General features: G+C 42.6%; 1 protein-coding gene across 1 annotated transcript in view; it reads left to right on the top strand.

Annotated features, from left to right (window-relative positions):
• The window catches only part of PRKCB (protein kinase C beta), a 348363-nt gene that overhangs the window by 194302 nt on the left and 137806 nt on the right, over positions 1–16255 (top strand). Inside the window, exon 3 of the mRNA XM_089682410.1 lies at positions 5583–5665. Within this exon, the coding sequence (XP_089538536.1) occupies positions 5583–5665 (83 nt within the window). The remainder of the gene's footprint in view (positions 1–5582; positions 5666–16255) is intronic.

The raw sequence follows: 16255 nt of genomic DNA, 5'->3' as shown, positions 1-16255 counted from the left end.
TGGTGATGTAAGGCTCGGATGCAGCTGCTTGGCCATGGAAACCCATTCCATGAAGCTCTCTACACACTGTTGTTGTGCTAATCTGAAGGCCACGTGAGGTTTGGAGGTCGTTAGCTATTGACTCTGCAGACAGTTGGCGACTTCTCTTGTTCCCAGTTGCTTTGTTATAATCCCACTAACAGTTGAGCGTGGAATATTTAGTAGCCAGGAAATGTCACGGATGGACTTATTGCACAGGTGACAACCAATCACGGTGTCACGCTTGAATTCACTGAGCTCCTGAGAGCAACCCATTCTTTTACAAATGTCTGTAGAAGCCGTCTGCATGCCTAGGGGCTTGATTGTTTACATCTGTGGCCATGGAGGTGATTGGAACACCTGAATCCAATGATTTGGTGGGGTGTCCCAATACTTTTGGCAATATGAAAATTTTTTTTCTGTTTCACATATATGCGGTGCGGTATATCGCATGTGATTTGCACAGGAACCGCACTGCATTCGTGTGCAAGTCACATGCAATTTCCATGTGGTGTGATTGGAGCCATACATTTTGTATGACTCTATTCGCACCGCACCAAAAACGTGCAGGACCCTTTTTTGGGTCCACACTAGAATCGGATCGTATGGATATTCACACCTATGAGATCCAATTCTACACATTGCACTGTGTTTTGTGGACCGCTTTTGGGGTGTCGTTAACTTCACATACACGCCCGCAGCGGTTCGCATGAACGGGGTGCGATTCTGATGTGGTGTGGAATTCGCACTGAAATGCTGCAAATTCCGTATCGCATCAGTTTAAACCAGGGCTCAATGTAGAAGAATGGGGACATCCCTGAGAGAACAAATCTCAGAGCTGGGAATTTGGTCGCCATAACAAAGCTGGAGGTAATGTAGGGTATTGTCTTCTATGATCACTAATGATGGTCTGCTAGATAAATATGTAAATATGTGTGTTTGTGAATAAAGCTTTATCTGGAGAGTTTGGAATTGCCAAATTGTAGACAACTGCGGCACGCTGGAAGTTCCCCGGAAGAGCTGTCATCCACCGCAACGTGCCAGCGGCATGCCATTAGCCCCGATCCCTCGTAAGGATGCAATAATTAATCTCTCCGCAACCTGAGAGAGACGACAGCACGGCTGTTGACTTTGCCAGGTGCCCCAGAGAGGCTGGGAGGTGACAAGTAGATGTATATTTAATGTTGTCGTCAATTATTAAGTCTGAAACTAAACCTCAAAGGGTTTCAAGGAGAGGGTGTAACACAAGCTGGTGGCAGGGGGGCAGCTGACTTCTGAGAAGCTTCGTCTGCACTAATCATCCAAAAAATGCTGCAAAATGGTAATGAATTCATGCAGCAGGTGAGCAGAGGGGCCGACTCGGCGGCATGGCAGAGCTGTCATAAAGACGGCTGGGAATCCCTGCTGAGAGGTGGCCCGACGTCTGACATTACAGCATCTATTGTTCCTGCCTGGGTATAGTTACACAACACTTCCTTCACACAAATGGCCTACTTAATATTTGTATGTGTGTGTATATACATATATATGTATGTGTGTGTGTGTGTATATAGATATATATATATATATATATATATATACTGTATGTATGTATCTATATATGTCTATAGATCTCTTATTTATATATATATATATATATATATATATATATATATATATATATATATATATATATATATATATATATATATATTCATGACCTGTTTTCAAATTAAACACCACCATCTCCTAAAGCACCAGATGAGAATTGCAACCAGTTTGGCAGGTTGTGTAAACTGCGCAGAACACCATTTGAAACCTATAAAGGAGCTGATTTACCTGCCAAAGGATTTTTGGCCATCCGGTTCTGAGCTTTGCACAGCCCGGATGGTGACTTTGAAGCTTCTTTCTTCCAACTAAAGTATATGTGAACCCTCACCTTGTAAAACAACCCATTCACCACTTACCCCTGGTTCACATGTGTGCGGGCCGCGTTTTGCGTGGTTACAAGAGCCCATTCATTTGAATGGACTCCCATGCCTGGGACACGCAGAGAAGTTCCTGCACTTCTTTGGAAAATGCAGCCCGCACGGGAACCTCGGTTCCCAGTACAGTTGCGTTTTCCAGTGTGGGCGGTGTGCCATTAGAACTAATGGCACCCACCCGTGGGTCTACTTTCCTCTCTGCGGGTGGTGCGGCTGCACAGATTTTCATGCGGGTCCGCAGCGGCACCATCCGCACAGATATGAACCAAGCCTTAGAGGAGCTCCAGTCAAACTTACAAAAAATAGTCAGAAGCTACAAAAAGCTAAAAAAAAATTGCCCACCCACCTGTCCCATGTTCCAGCCTCATTGCAGTCCCTTACACTGGCTATCCTTGCTCCGTGGCATCAGCATCCTAAGTGTGGGCACCCGCTGCGCATGCGCGAGCAGCGTTGCGCCTTTCGCCTTCTGGGACCTGTCACGCGCCCCAGAAGACTACAGCGAGAGGGAGGACAACGTCCGCTTCCAATCGCCTAGGCGATTGCAGTGGAAGTGGGTACGTGTCAAAATTGGGTACCCACTCCCCAAAGGTGTCAATTCCTCAAGGGGGGCGGAGGACCAATGCTTAAAGCGGAGCTCCACCTAAAAGGAGAAGTTCTGCTTTAAGGACCAGGCCTATTCTGACACTTCTGTCCTACGTGTAAAAATCTTTTTTGTTTTTTGCTTTAAAATTACTTGGAACCCCCAAACATTTTATATATAGTATATGTGTGTGTATGTATATTTGTGTGTATATATATATATATATATATATATATATATGTGTGTGTGTGTGTATATATATATATATATATATATATATATATATATAAATTTATTTTTTTTTGTCACAGTATTTGCGCTGCAGTTTTTCAAACGCAATATGTTTTGGGAAAAATACTGCTAAATATGAAAGATGTTATGCCTAGTAAATAGATATGTAACGTATCATGCTTTAAAATTGCGCACGGTCGTAGAATGGCTGCAATCTATTATACTTAAAAGATTTCTGCAGGTGACACTTTCAATTTTTTTACATGTTAACATCTTTAGAGTTACAGAGGAGGTCTAATGTTAGAATGATTGCTTTCGCTATAACGTTCGTGGCGATACCTCACATACACCTTTTACATATGTGGGTGTTTCCTATGTATGCATTTGCCACTGTGTGCGAGCACAGGGGAATAGGAACACTTTTAAAAAAAAAAAATTTAACTATTTTTTTTTTACATTTTATATATTTTTACACCTTTTTTTTTTTTTTAAATCATTTATTATTTTTTAAAATCGCTTTTATTGCTAGCACAAGAAATTTAAAAATCCCTTGTGATAACCATAAAGCATGACAGGTCCTTTTTATGGAGAGATCTGGGATCTATAAGACCCCACATCTGTCTTGGGTGGAGTTGTGCAAATATCAAAATGCCTTGATAGGTAGATGTCAGTCCGGAGGAATGAGAGTTTCTGGGCCAATTGCATTCGCATGCAGACTGCCTTAGGTAACATCCACACGTGATGCTGAGCCTGCATGATTGAAAGAACCCAAATCCAATGAATGAAAGGGGCAGTCTAAGGGGAGTAAAGCTGGGAAAGAAAAGGCTAGTTGATACTTGATGTCATCCTACCAGGAAAAGAGGCGCAGCACTCTTTGACTTGCTGCAATTTCTAGTGCACACTGTGAGGAAATCAGTGTGCAGTGAAATCAGAGTAAGCAATTTCAGTCCAGGAGAGGAACCGGTACAACTTTGTAAGACTGAATGGAAGGCCAGAGGTCACCTTTAGTACATCAATACAATATTTGGTGTGTTTTTATACCTGCCACCGCTTCCATTTTCAAAGCTTTTCCTGACCTGAATGCACAGATAATGGTAATTGATAACAAAACTACTCTCGTGCTACAATACCAAATATCTCACCGCTAATGATAATGCTTTCTTAAAGTGTTACTAAGCCCAGGACCCGGCATTCACTATATCTGGTCTCCCCGGACCCTGCATTCACTATATCCGGTCTCCCCGGACCCTGCATTCACTATATCCGGTCTCCCCGGACCCTGCATTCACTATATCCGGTCTCCCCGGACCCTGCATTCACTATATCCGGTCTCCCCGGACCCTGCATTCACTATATCCGGTCTCCCCGGACCCTGCATTCACTATATCCGGTCTCCCCGGACCCTGCATTCACTATATCCGGTCTCCCCGGACCCTGCATTCACTATATCCGGTCTCCCCGGACCCTGCATTCACTATATCCGGTCTCCCCGGACCCTGCATTCACTATATCCGGTCTCCCCGGACCCTGCATTCACTATATCCGGTCTCCCCGGACCCTGCATTCACTATATCCGGTCTCCCCGGACCCTGCATTCACTATATCCGGTCTCCCCGGACCCTGCATTCACTATATCCGGTCTCCCCGGACCCTGCATTCACTATATCCGGTCTCCCCGGACCCTGCATTCACTATATCCGGTCTCCCCGGACCCTGCATTCACTATATCCGGTCTCCCCGGACCCTGCATTCGCTATATCCGGTCTCCCCGGACCCTGCATTCGCTATGTCCGCTCTCCCCGGACCCTGCATTCGCTATGTCCGCTCTCCCCGGACCCTGCATTCGCTATGTCCGCTCTCCCCGGACCCTGCATTCGCTATATCCGCTCTCCCCGGACCCTGCATTCACTATATCCGGTCTCCCCGGACCCTGCATTCGCTATATCCGGTCTCCCCGGACCCTGCATTCGCTATGTCCGCTCTCCCCGGACCCTGCATTCGCTATGTCCGCTCTCCCCGGACCCTGCATTCGCTATGTCCGCTCTCCCCGGACCCTGCATTCGCTATGTCCGCTCTCCCCGGACCCTGCATTCACTATATCCGCTCTCCCCTGACTCGGCATTCACTATATCCGCTCTCTCTGGACCCCACATTCACTATATCCGGTCTGCCACAGTACACAGAACATGGAAGTGCAATTATTTTAGTAAATATAAAATGCTAAATACCTTTTCTCATCAGTAGTTAGAGCAGTCTTGTGACTTCTATCAGTGTCCAGCAGGGCACATGTTAAAGCTTGTAGGAGGAAGTTTCATTTTTCTCTAGGAGGATGCAGATCCCTTGACCTCTATTGGACACTTCTGAGTGCTGATCACATGCACTCTCCCAAGAGAAAAAAAAAAGACCTCTCTAGCAATACACATCAAACTGAGCATGTGCAGAGTGACTCCACACGATATGTCTTATCAGGAGATAAGAGGGGGCTACTGGAAGAAGGGGATAATCAGAAAAGACAGGATCAAACAGTTTTTTACACAATGTGAAGAATTAACCGCTTAGGTTTCACAGTCAGTATAACCAGCATGATTTACTGCATATACAGACTGATTTTACTGTTGTGGGTTTAGTAACATTTTATGCCCAATATGGAGGAAAGAGAGCATTCCCCTTGAGGGTGAAGGTGGGGTGTCATGCATCCAGTGCTGATCGTTTACCCTTTTTGCAGCAATGCTGATAATATTTTAATATATAATGTGAGCCTTTGAGTTGACTTTTCTTTCTCTCCACAGTTTGCTGCTTTGTGGTACACAAGCGCTGTCATGAATTTGTTACCTTCTCCTGTCCTGGGGCTGACAAAGGACCTGCATCTGATGTGAGTACTGTTCCTCAGTCTTTGTCCTTTTCTCTTTACCTTGAATGCAGACAGGTAATTGTTCACTTAACTTAAAAGCTAACTCCATCTTTTTCAAAAAATAATACAAGTGCAGTCAGTGGATGCTGGGAAAATGCACAGGCTCCTGCTGACTCTTCCTTCTACTCCTGGTATGTACCAAGGTACAGACTTTTGAGCCCTGGTTCACACTGATGTGGTGCAGTATATGGCATGTGATTCGCACAGGAACCGCACCGCATTCCTGTGCAAATCGCATGCAAATTCTGTGCGGTACGATTGTATGGCTCAAATCGCTCCGCACCAAAAAGGTGCAGGACCCTTTTTTTGGCCTGCACTAGAATTGGATCGCATGGGTATTCACACCCATGCAAACCGATTCTGCACATCGCACCGCGTTTTGCGGACCAATTTAGGGGTGTCGTTAACTTAACATACACACCCGCAGCGGTTCGCATGAATGGGGTGCGATTGCGGTGCGGAATCCGCACAAAAAACGCTGCGAATTCCGCAGAACTGGAGAAAATGTCATCCCCGCAATCCTGTTCCTTTGAGAACTATGAATCCAGCTGACACTGTGGCACTATTCATTCACAGAAGTGACAGGTGTTTAACATGATGCTGTAGTTATGAAAAATAAATGTGTGTGTGTGTGTGTATATATATGCGTGTGTGTGTGTGTGTGTGTATATATATGTGTGTGTGTGTGTGTGTGTGTATATATATATATATATATATATATATATTGTGTGTGTATATATATATATATATATATATATATATATATATATATATTGTGTGTGTGTGTATATATATATATATATATATATATATATATATATATATATATATATATATATATTGTGTATATATATATATATTGTATATAGTTTATTTCAGGTACTTATATAGCACCGTCAATTTACGCAGCACTTTACATATATATTGTACATTCACATCAGTCCCTAACCCTCAAGGGGCGTACAATCTAAGGTCCCTAACTCCTTTCCATACATACTAGGGACAATTTAGACAGGAGCCAATTAACTTACCAGCATGTCTTTGGAGTGTGGGAGGAAACTGGAGTACCCGGAGGAAACCCACGCAAGCACAGGGAGAACATGCAAACTCCAGGCAGGTGGTGCTGTGGTTGGGATTTGAACCAACGACCCTAGTACTGCCAGGTGGAAATGCTAACCATTTAGCCACTGTGCTGCCCACAAATACATATACAGGCGTACCTCGGTTTACATATTTAATTTGTTCTGCGGGACTTTTCGTATTGCAAACAATTTGTAAACCAAAACGTGGTTTTCCATAGGAATGTATTGAAAACCAATGAATTTGTTCCGGAGGTCAGAAAAAAGTAAAAAAAAAAAAAAAGTCTCTTATTTGTTCAAAACTTTTTATAAAGTGCACTTTAAAGGAATAGTGCTGTACAGGGACATGATTACAAATTAATTCATAAATACGTTGAAAACCAATTAATCCGTTCATAGTGCGAAAAAAAAAAATAGTAAACCGAGGCATTATTTTCAATGGATTTTCATTCATAAACCAAAAATTACATTAACCAAGGCGTTCGTAAACCGAGGTACACCTGTATGTATGCGTGTGTGTGTGTGTGTGTGTGTATACAGTTGTGGCCAAAATTATTCAACCCCCACTGAAATTGAGTGTTTTGGCCAGTTTGACATTGCTTTTGATCATTCAGTCATCTTGCTTACATTTACATTAAAGAGGCACTTGTAGGTCAGACAAATATAACATAACAGTTATAATGAAATAACCACAAATGTCTTTTCTGTGCTCACAGCATTATCAGTTTTATTCAACCCCCAAGTGACATTCAATCTTAGTACTTAGTACAGCATCCTTTTACAGTTATAACAGCTTTTAAACGTGAAGCATAGCTTGACACAAGTGTCTTGCAGCGATCTACGGGTATCTTCGCCCATTCTTCATGGGCAAAGGCCTCCAGTTCAGTCACATTCTTAGGCTTGCGCACTGCAACTGCTTTCTTTAAGTCCCACCAGAGGTTCTCAATCGGATTTAAGTCTGGTGACTGCGATGGCCACTCCAAAATGTTCCAGCCTTTCCTCTGCAACCATGCTCTAGTGGACTTGGAGGTATGCTTGGGATCATTGTCCTGTTGAAAGGTCCAACGTCTCCCAAGCCTCAGGTGTGTGACGGACTGCATCACGTTTCCATCCAATATCTCCTGGTACTGAAGAGAATTCATGGTACCTTGCACACGCTGAAGCTTCCCTGTACCTGCAGAAGCAAAACAGCCCCAAAGCATGATTGACCCTCCACCATGCTTCACAGTAGGCAAGGTGTTCTTTTCATCATAGGCCTTGTTCTTCCTCCTCCAAACATAGCGTTGATCCATGGGCCCAAACAGTTCTAATTTTGTTTCATCAGTCCACAGAACACTATCCCACAACTTTTGTGGTTTGTCCACATGGCTTTTGGCATACTGCAGTCGACTCTTCTTATTCTTTGGAGACAGCAAGGGGGTACGCCTGGGAGTTCTGGCACGGAGGCCTTCATTACGCAGTGTGCGTCTTATTGTCTGGGCTGAAACTTCTGTACCCACATCTGACAAATCTTTTCTCAGTTCCTCAGCAGTCACACGGGGACTTCTCTCCACTCTACGCTTCAGGTAGCGCACAGCAGTCGAAGTCAGCATCTTCTTTCTGCCACGACCAGGTAGCGTTTCAACAGTGCCCTTTGCCTTGAATTTGCGAATGATGCTTCCTAAGGTGTCTCTTGGTATGTTTAACATCTTTGCAATCTTCTTATAGCCATTGCCCTTCCTGTGAAGAGAAATCACCTCTTCTCTTGTCTTCCTGGACCATTCTCTTGCCTTCACCATGTTTGTAACCACACCAGTAAATGTCTAGAAGGAGCTGAGTATCACAGTCATTTTAAAGCTGCCTAATTGGTGCTTATTATGCTTGATTGCTGCTCGGTGACATCCACAGGTGTTTTCAATACCTGATGGAAAGCACCTGTATGAACCTCTGTTCTTCAGAGTGGTAGTCTTTAAGGGGTTGAATAATTGTGGCAATGAAGAAACCACATAAGAACCATTTACTACTGTATTACATAAACAATTGATGTCATTTTAGTTGCATTTGGGTAGTTACAACGTCCTTGTAGGATTTGATTCTGAATACAATTCCAAATGTACACTATAGTCCCTAAACCCCTTTACAGCATTGGGGGTTGAATAATTTTGGCCACAACTGTATATATATATATGTGTGTGTGTGTGTGTGTGTGTGTGTGTGTGTGTGTGTGTATATATATATATATATATATATATATATATATATATATATATATATGTGTATATATATATATATATATATATATATATATATATATATATATATATATATATATGTGTATATATATATATATATATATATATGTGTATATATATATATATATATATATATATGTGTATATATATATATATATATATGTGTGTGTATATATATATATATATATATATATATGTGTATATATATATATATATATATGTGTGTGTGTGTGTATATACACACACACACAAAAAAGTGGACATAGCCTTTAATTCTCGAAAAGAAGAGACTGGAAGAGGGTTGACTTATTTGGGTTTATTGGGTTGGAGTTTAGTGTAAGTAACTTGCTTTAGGCCCCATTCATTCTTGAATGTTTTGTAGCTCGAAACCCAAAAATGCTCAGCAAGCAAAAACCTGTTGTTTGAAAAAACCCTTGATAAGGTGATGCATAGGTGTGAATGTATCCTCAGTCCATTGTACTTCACTGTTTGATACCATGGCATACTAACAGGTTGGGTTTGAGAGCAACTCTTTGGAATGTTACACCTCCATGCACTATCATACATGAATGAAGATTTAAAGTAGATCTAAACTGAATGATGAAAATCTCAATTATGAAAATATAAACCCTAACATGTTAATAAAATTTCATAAACTTTAAAATCTGAAGCTTCTAATAAATTACTTGTTGATCCTGTGAGACGGTTCTTGTTCAGGTACTTTCTGCTATGGGGTGACAGCTATCTACCAGTTCTGCTCATGTGTTGTCACCTTGTTACATGCTCCCCTGGCGGAGACTACAAGTTGCCAAAACACTTTGAACAGACACCGTCCACTACAGTTATGGTTGAGTAGCTAGTCCAGAACATGACGCGCAACCAATGCTGGAGCGAGTTCAAGTAGGAAGGAAGTGGCTGAAAGACATACTGACAGTACTGCAGTTTTTTTGTTTTTTTTTAAACATTAGCACTGACATACACTTTTAACCACCTTGGGTCTTACGCCTGCACCCCCCTATGAGCCAGAACAATTTTGACATTTCTGCTCTGGACCTGTTATTTCTGCAGTTGTAATTACTCCAGATAACAAAGTAATACATATATTGTACAGTATATAACAAACAAGGCCTTCATTTGGTGATATTATCTTGCAAAAAATGTTATTTGTGTGGAATTCATGGGCAAAAGAAGTAACAACCTTAAAAAAAAAAATTGGCATTGGTCAGTGCTATGTTACTATGTTACTACAAATACAAATGATGCATTTTATTTTATAATAATGATGATTCTGGTACAAAGCATTGCAAAGTTATTTACAAAAATGAAGGCTTTCATTCCCAATTTTGTGCTTTAATGCAATGCTAAAAAAAATTAACAAGCAAAATAAATACCATAAAGTGTAAATAGAAAAATAGAAATGAAAAAAAGCAGCAAGGCAAAATTTAGTTAAGGGAAAGAAGTGGTAGATTAGGGGTTTGTAAGTGGTTAAATGGGGAAAAACTGTATTTGTTATTTTAAAAGTATATTAATATAATTTAAAGACTGCTTGAAATGACAGCATAGACAGCTGAAAGAGTAGTACAAAAGTAACAGTTACTTTGTATCTCTCGGTCTCCAATCTGTTTATGCAAGCTTTGTCAGAAGGTCAGGTTTTTGACAGCAGTAGCTTTTCTAGCTGTCATTTTTTACAGCAGGGAGTTGCAGGCAAGTGCCAGGGGTGAGTGGCAGCAGTGGAGAAGAACCCACCTCCCAAACCTCCCTATTGGTCATTTAATGAGATGGGCAAGCTCATTAACCAGCTGGAGGTAAGGACCAAGTTTTACAGGAAAAGTCAATATTTACATGCAAATTAAGTTTAGTGTGTATCACTGAATCTAATGGTGGGTTTGACTGTTCAGTTTTCACTGATAGCCTATTCAGATGGAGATATGATGCAGCATTTAATCCATTGGGATGTCCTATCTGTTTTGTACCCTTTGGCTTTAGGAAATGAAAACCGTTGTTTTGTTACCACTCCCCGTATTCTTCTACAGTTCACAAGGGGAGGTCTAACTTTCTAGGATGACATTCTTCCACACTAAGTACATGGTAACATAGACATCCAGTTTTCTGAAATGTATATCAGAGGACACAGGAGAGTTAGTTCTTAGACTATTGAGTTATGTTCCACCTCCAGGTGATTGGACACTGTGAAGAGCAAAGTTTGACACTGCTCAGCATAACCCCTCCTACTCCCAGCATTCCCAATTTTGCTGGTGTCCATAGGTGACTACTGAGAGAGAGCCTTAGCTGCTTTGATGCATGAATTTTTTACTTCATCTGTATTTCTCTGCTGAGCCCCAGTTGCTCCATAGCAGTGAAATTTTTTTTAAGATCAGTCCCTATGGTTACTTAAATTCAACAGGGAAGTACCCAGACCCTGGTGAAATATGGAGATGGTCTTTGAGCTGCATTGATATTGGATCCTCTGTGTGGTGCTCACTTTGGCAGGCAGATACTTCTGTGAGTTAGCTAATGAGTTGCTTTACAGGTTCAAGGCCATGGTCTGCTGAGATACTGTAGAGCCCAGTCCCTGAAGACCATACAGGGTATAGCCATAGAGGATGAAGACTGAGCTGGTTTTCCTGTGTTTGCAGGCGTGGTCAGGAGGCTGCATGGTGCATGTATGACCCTGTTCCTTTGGAATACTAGCTCAGCTTGACGCACTTTGTTGAGTTTCTACAAAGCACAGGCTGCGACAGGCCCAGGTACCCCAAAGCCTCCAGATGGTGGGATAGTTTGAGGCTACCCCTTCCCCACCTTCTTGGTGCTAGTGCTAAGAGTTGTTAGCATTTCACCTATATATAGGCCTGGAAAACATGGCGAATCTCGAACTAGGGGAACTGGGACCAGGTGGACTAGGCTCCCTTATTTCAGGAGACTTCCTGCCACAAATTTGTTTATGGAATAGCAAACCATCTGGTTCCCTGCTAACTCCTTCAGAAGCTGCTTCCACTGAGACCTTCGTGTCCATGAAGGCATAGTCAGCTGCCTTTTCCTGTTGGAACATCTGACAGATATCCATAAGGATTTGCAGACAGATGACCATAAGAGGTCTAGGTGTCTGTCCACACAGGAGCTACCTTATACTTTTCCTCCAGCACCCTTTCTCAGGTTGGATGAGGGGGGAAATGGAGGAAACAGGGTCCAAAGCAGCAGACTCCCCTGAGGCAAATTACACCTTTTGACACCCAAGCCTCTCATATATCCCTACCTCAATGCTTCACAGTGAGCATTCTCACAATAGTGGTCTGTTAGAAGTTAACTGTTGTTACTAAAACCTTCAGGGCCTAAGGTATCACGAGTGGGGTCTTGGAAAGTGGCCAAATCAACCAAGTCATTTCCACTGCATCCTCATATTGAAGAGGACCTGTACTAGGACTCAGCCTATTCTGACAAGGTATTTGTACCATCTAAGCGGTTCACACAACAATACCCGATGAAACAAACTATAAAATCCCAGCGCCAACCTAAGAAAGTGTATAATTATGCAGCTGTGCAACAGTGGAAACCACCAAGTAAATAACACAAAAAACAGTGCAAAAAATTAAATTAAAAATAATCACAAATAAATTATCACAAATTAAATAAATGTCCATGCATAAAATACATATATTTCAAACATAAGTCCTTATTCCCAATCCCGAAAAGGATTTTTAAAGAATATGCCAAAATGTGCTTCCACCTGATCACCACGTGACAAATAATATTGACCGCACTCACCAGATGGAGGCGAGTAATAAGCCTCATAGGATATAAGGGATCCTATAGCCCCTCCAAAGGAAGTGTCGCACTTCCGGTCCGCCGTCATCTTGGCTAATGTCACTTCCGGTATTTGAAACGCACTCCGACTTTTGCGGTTCAAGCGGCCATCTTGGAGGTGGAAAGCTGGTCATCCTCTACAGTGATTCTTAAAGCGTGAGATCCCTATATTAACATTTGGAAACTGGTTTTATTGAAGCCTTTGAGGCTATTAAACAAGGCCTGTTATTTTATTGAAACATGTGAGTGTCCTTATTCTATCAATTTATATGGTATTGAGTGGCAGTATTACACTATGTAGCCTTTCTTTCCTTGCACATTATTGGGGATTCCAAGGAGAGGTAGAGTGGAGTCGATGCTTTATCTAAGCAGGGTGAAGGAGGAGACTTAAGTTCCTTTGGAGGGGCTATAGGATCCCTTATATCCTATGAGGCTTATTACTCTCCTCCATCTGGTGAGTGCGGTCAATATTATTTGTCACGTGGTGATCAGGTGGAAGCACATTTTGGAATATTCTTTGAAAATCCTTTTGGGGATTGGGAATAAAGACTTATGTTTGAAATATGATATGTATTTTATGCACGGACATTTATTTAATTTATTTGTGATTATTTTTAATACCCGATGAAAGACTATTTCCATCAAGAGTATGCAATTGGTTCTGTGGAACCTGCAATGTCTTATTTAAATAAGATACTTACTGTACTGGTGGGAGATGCCCCTGTGTTTAAGGACCATACAGACAAGAGAAATTGGGCTGTTTTGAGCCTACGGAACAGAAGCAATCTTTATTTGGGACCTAGAAGTGTTCCATTTATTCTTTTCAGATCTCTGGGGGGGACTTCCTTTATTGGAAAAGGTCCTAGAGCCCCAAGCCTGTTGAGACCACAAACCTTCTTTCCAATGAAGGGTCACCCCCACTTATGGAAGTGGGGGGATGCTTGCTGGCCTTCTCTGCCCTAGGGATATGAGATCTCTCATTTTAGGGGTCCAAAATGAGAGACAAATGTACTTGTGTCTTGCTTCCTCCTTTCTTCATCCCGTTATACATGCCTACTGCATCTGACTGAAGAGCAACCTTGTTTGCTGCATGCACTGGACCAGTGTTGCTCTTGGGGGGGGGTAATTGCCCCTCCTGCTCCAGAACCAAAATGTTTTCATGGGTTCTATTTAAGCCTGTTCATTGTGCCCAAGCCAAGTGACAATGTGTAGCCCGTTCTGGACATGAATCGTTCAAACATGTTCTTACATGTTCAAAAGTTCCTTATGGAATATGTAAGGTCAGTGGATGCTTCCCACTGTCTGGGGGGTTTCCTGGACTCAGTAGACATCAAGAATGCCTGCCTCCACATCCTTATATTTCCACTTCATCAGCACTGACTGCACTTTGCGCTGGGGGAACGACATTTTCAGTTTGTGGCTGTGTTCTTTTGCCCAGTCACAGTGTTGAGTGTTCACAACATGAAGTCCTGAACCTGGTTTTGGCTCTTTGGCGAGCCAAGGAGATCTCCATTCTGCAGTATTTGGATGATCTACTCAGGGAGCAATAGAGAAAAGGAATCTGGGCCAATGTGCAGCACACAGTGCAATCTTGCAGTACTCCAAATGGGTCCTCATTATCAAGAAATCGACCCTGGAACCAATGCAGCAAGTAGAATAGCTGAGCATCATTCTGGACACAGCCTTGGCTGAAGTTTTACTGTCCCAGGAAAAGCTTCAGACCCTTGGATCCAAGGTATGGGAGCTGAGGTCACTGGAGTGCTCCTCAGTTTGCTTCTGCATTAGGGGTGCAGGGGTCGATGGTAGCCTCCTTTGAGGCAGTCCTATATGTGTAGTTTCATTCAAGACTGTTGCATCTCAACATCCTGACTGTTTGGGACAAACTGACTCTATCCTTGAATCGCCCTATGTCTATGAGCACCAAAACCAGGTTATCCTTGGAATGGTGGCTATCCAGCCTATTGCTGGTGTCCGGGAAATCATTTCCCTCCATGTTGTGGACAGTAGACAGCAGATGTAGGCCTGGGGAGGAGTCTTGGACTCCTTATCGTCTATTTTTGTAAGATACTGGGTAGACAGCAGATCCTGGCTGCTTGATTTTAGGGTCTCCACATCTTGTGTGTGCATGTTTGTGTTTTGGGGGGGTTTACATTTTGCGATTGACATTTAGTGACTAGTAGTTTGTTTAGTTGGCAGGGAGAAAGGTGGTGTGGCAAGACTTCAGGAGAGATTGCATGAAGTTTTAACCTAAAGAGAATTCCTTAATGTTAGGGACACTTGGAGAAATCTTTTGAATCCCACACGTTTTTGATGCTGGTGCCAGATACATTTTTAAATATTTCTACTAGAATCCCTTGTAAGTATCTCTTCTCGGCTCCACTAGAATCTCCTTCCCATGCACACTCTGTATTACATATTCAGAATCTGATCTGATGTCATTGCTCGGTCCATCAGAAACCACAGCAGGGGATTCTCAGTCTTCTCACCATTCTACCTCTAGTGTTGTATGCTGCTATGTTTCACTAGCATGTATTGATGCCCTGTTTGTATTTTATATCATGCAAATTACTTTGAGAACATTCTATTTCTAGGTAGGATGTAAATGTACCAATACATCCCTATTATTGTTTCCCGGAACATCACTGTATTAGAAATTATTTTGGTGGCTTCTTGGATGTATAGAAGTGGGATGTGGGCTTTATATTTGTATTCCAATGATGTCATCATTTTGTCCAAAATATAGATATTGTGTACATTTTCCTTTTTAGGCGCTCTTTTTCATAAACTGATCTTGTGTTGTACAGATGTTGATGTTTTTTTTGTATATTGCATTGTGAATTGGTATGTGGCCTTGTTTTGCTGCTCTCCTGGCCCATTTTGGTAGCTGGAATCGAACTGGGCTGTGTGTGGGAAGTTTAGGTGAAGCCCGGCACACACAGGCCGGTCCACCACCTTTGTGGTGGGCACAGCCTTTTGTAATGGCCCCTGGAGCTTGTGATGTCTCCTTTCAGGAGACTATTTTCCATCCTTTCCTGCCTGGGGGCCATCTTAGTGCGTGTTGGCAGTTTGTCGGTGCGTGACGTCATCCCACACTAGTGGTGGAGTGGTGCCCTGCACTGACGCATCTGGGGGCGGAGCCTGATGCCTGGAGGTGACGGAGCGGAAGAGTTCTGGCGTTTGGCGCCATCCTTGGATCGAGGGACGGTGACTCGCATACCTTTGGAGAGATAAATAGCTCCCCCTCTTTGACCTCATTCTCTCTTCCGTATACTTGGGTGACAAGCCTGATTATTGTGCGACTTTGCTGCTAGCTCTCCATTTAGGTAAGCCGGCCTCTGTTTCTCTTTTTTCCTTTTGTTTTGCTTCATGGCTCCCAATGTGGTTTAATGTGTGACCAAATGGATATATGCCTCTCCGAGATCTCAGTGTGGTCTTTCTGC

Source organism: Staurois parvus, unplaced genomic scaffold (genome assembly GCF_062004578.1).
Source record: "Staurois parvus isolate SC_StPar_1 unplaced genomic scaffold, SC_StPar_1.0 ptg000289l, whole genome shotgun sequence".
NCBI classification, from domain to species: domain Eukaryota; kingdom Metazoa; phylum Chordata; class Amphibia; order Anura; family Ranidae; genus Staurois; species Staurois parvus.
This window is presented reverse-complemented; position numbering and strand designations above follow the sequence as displayed.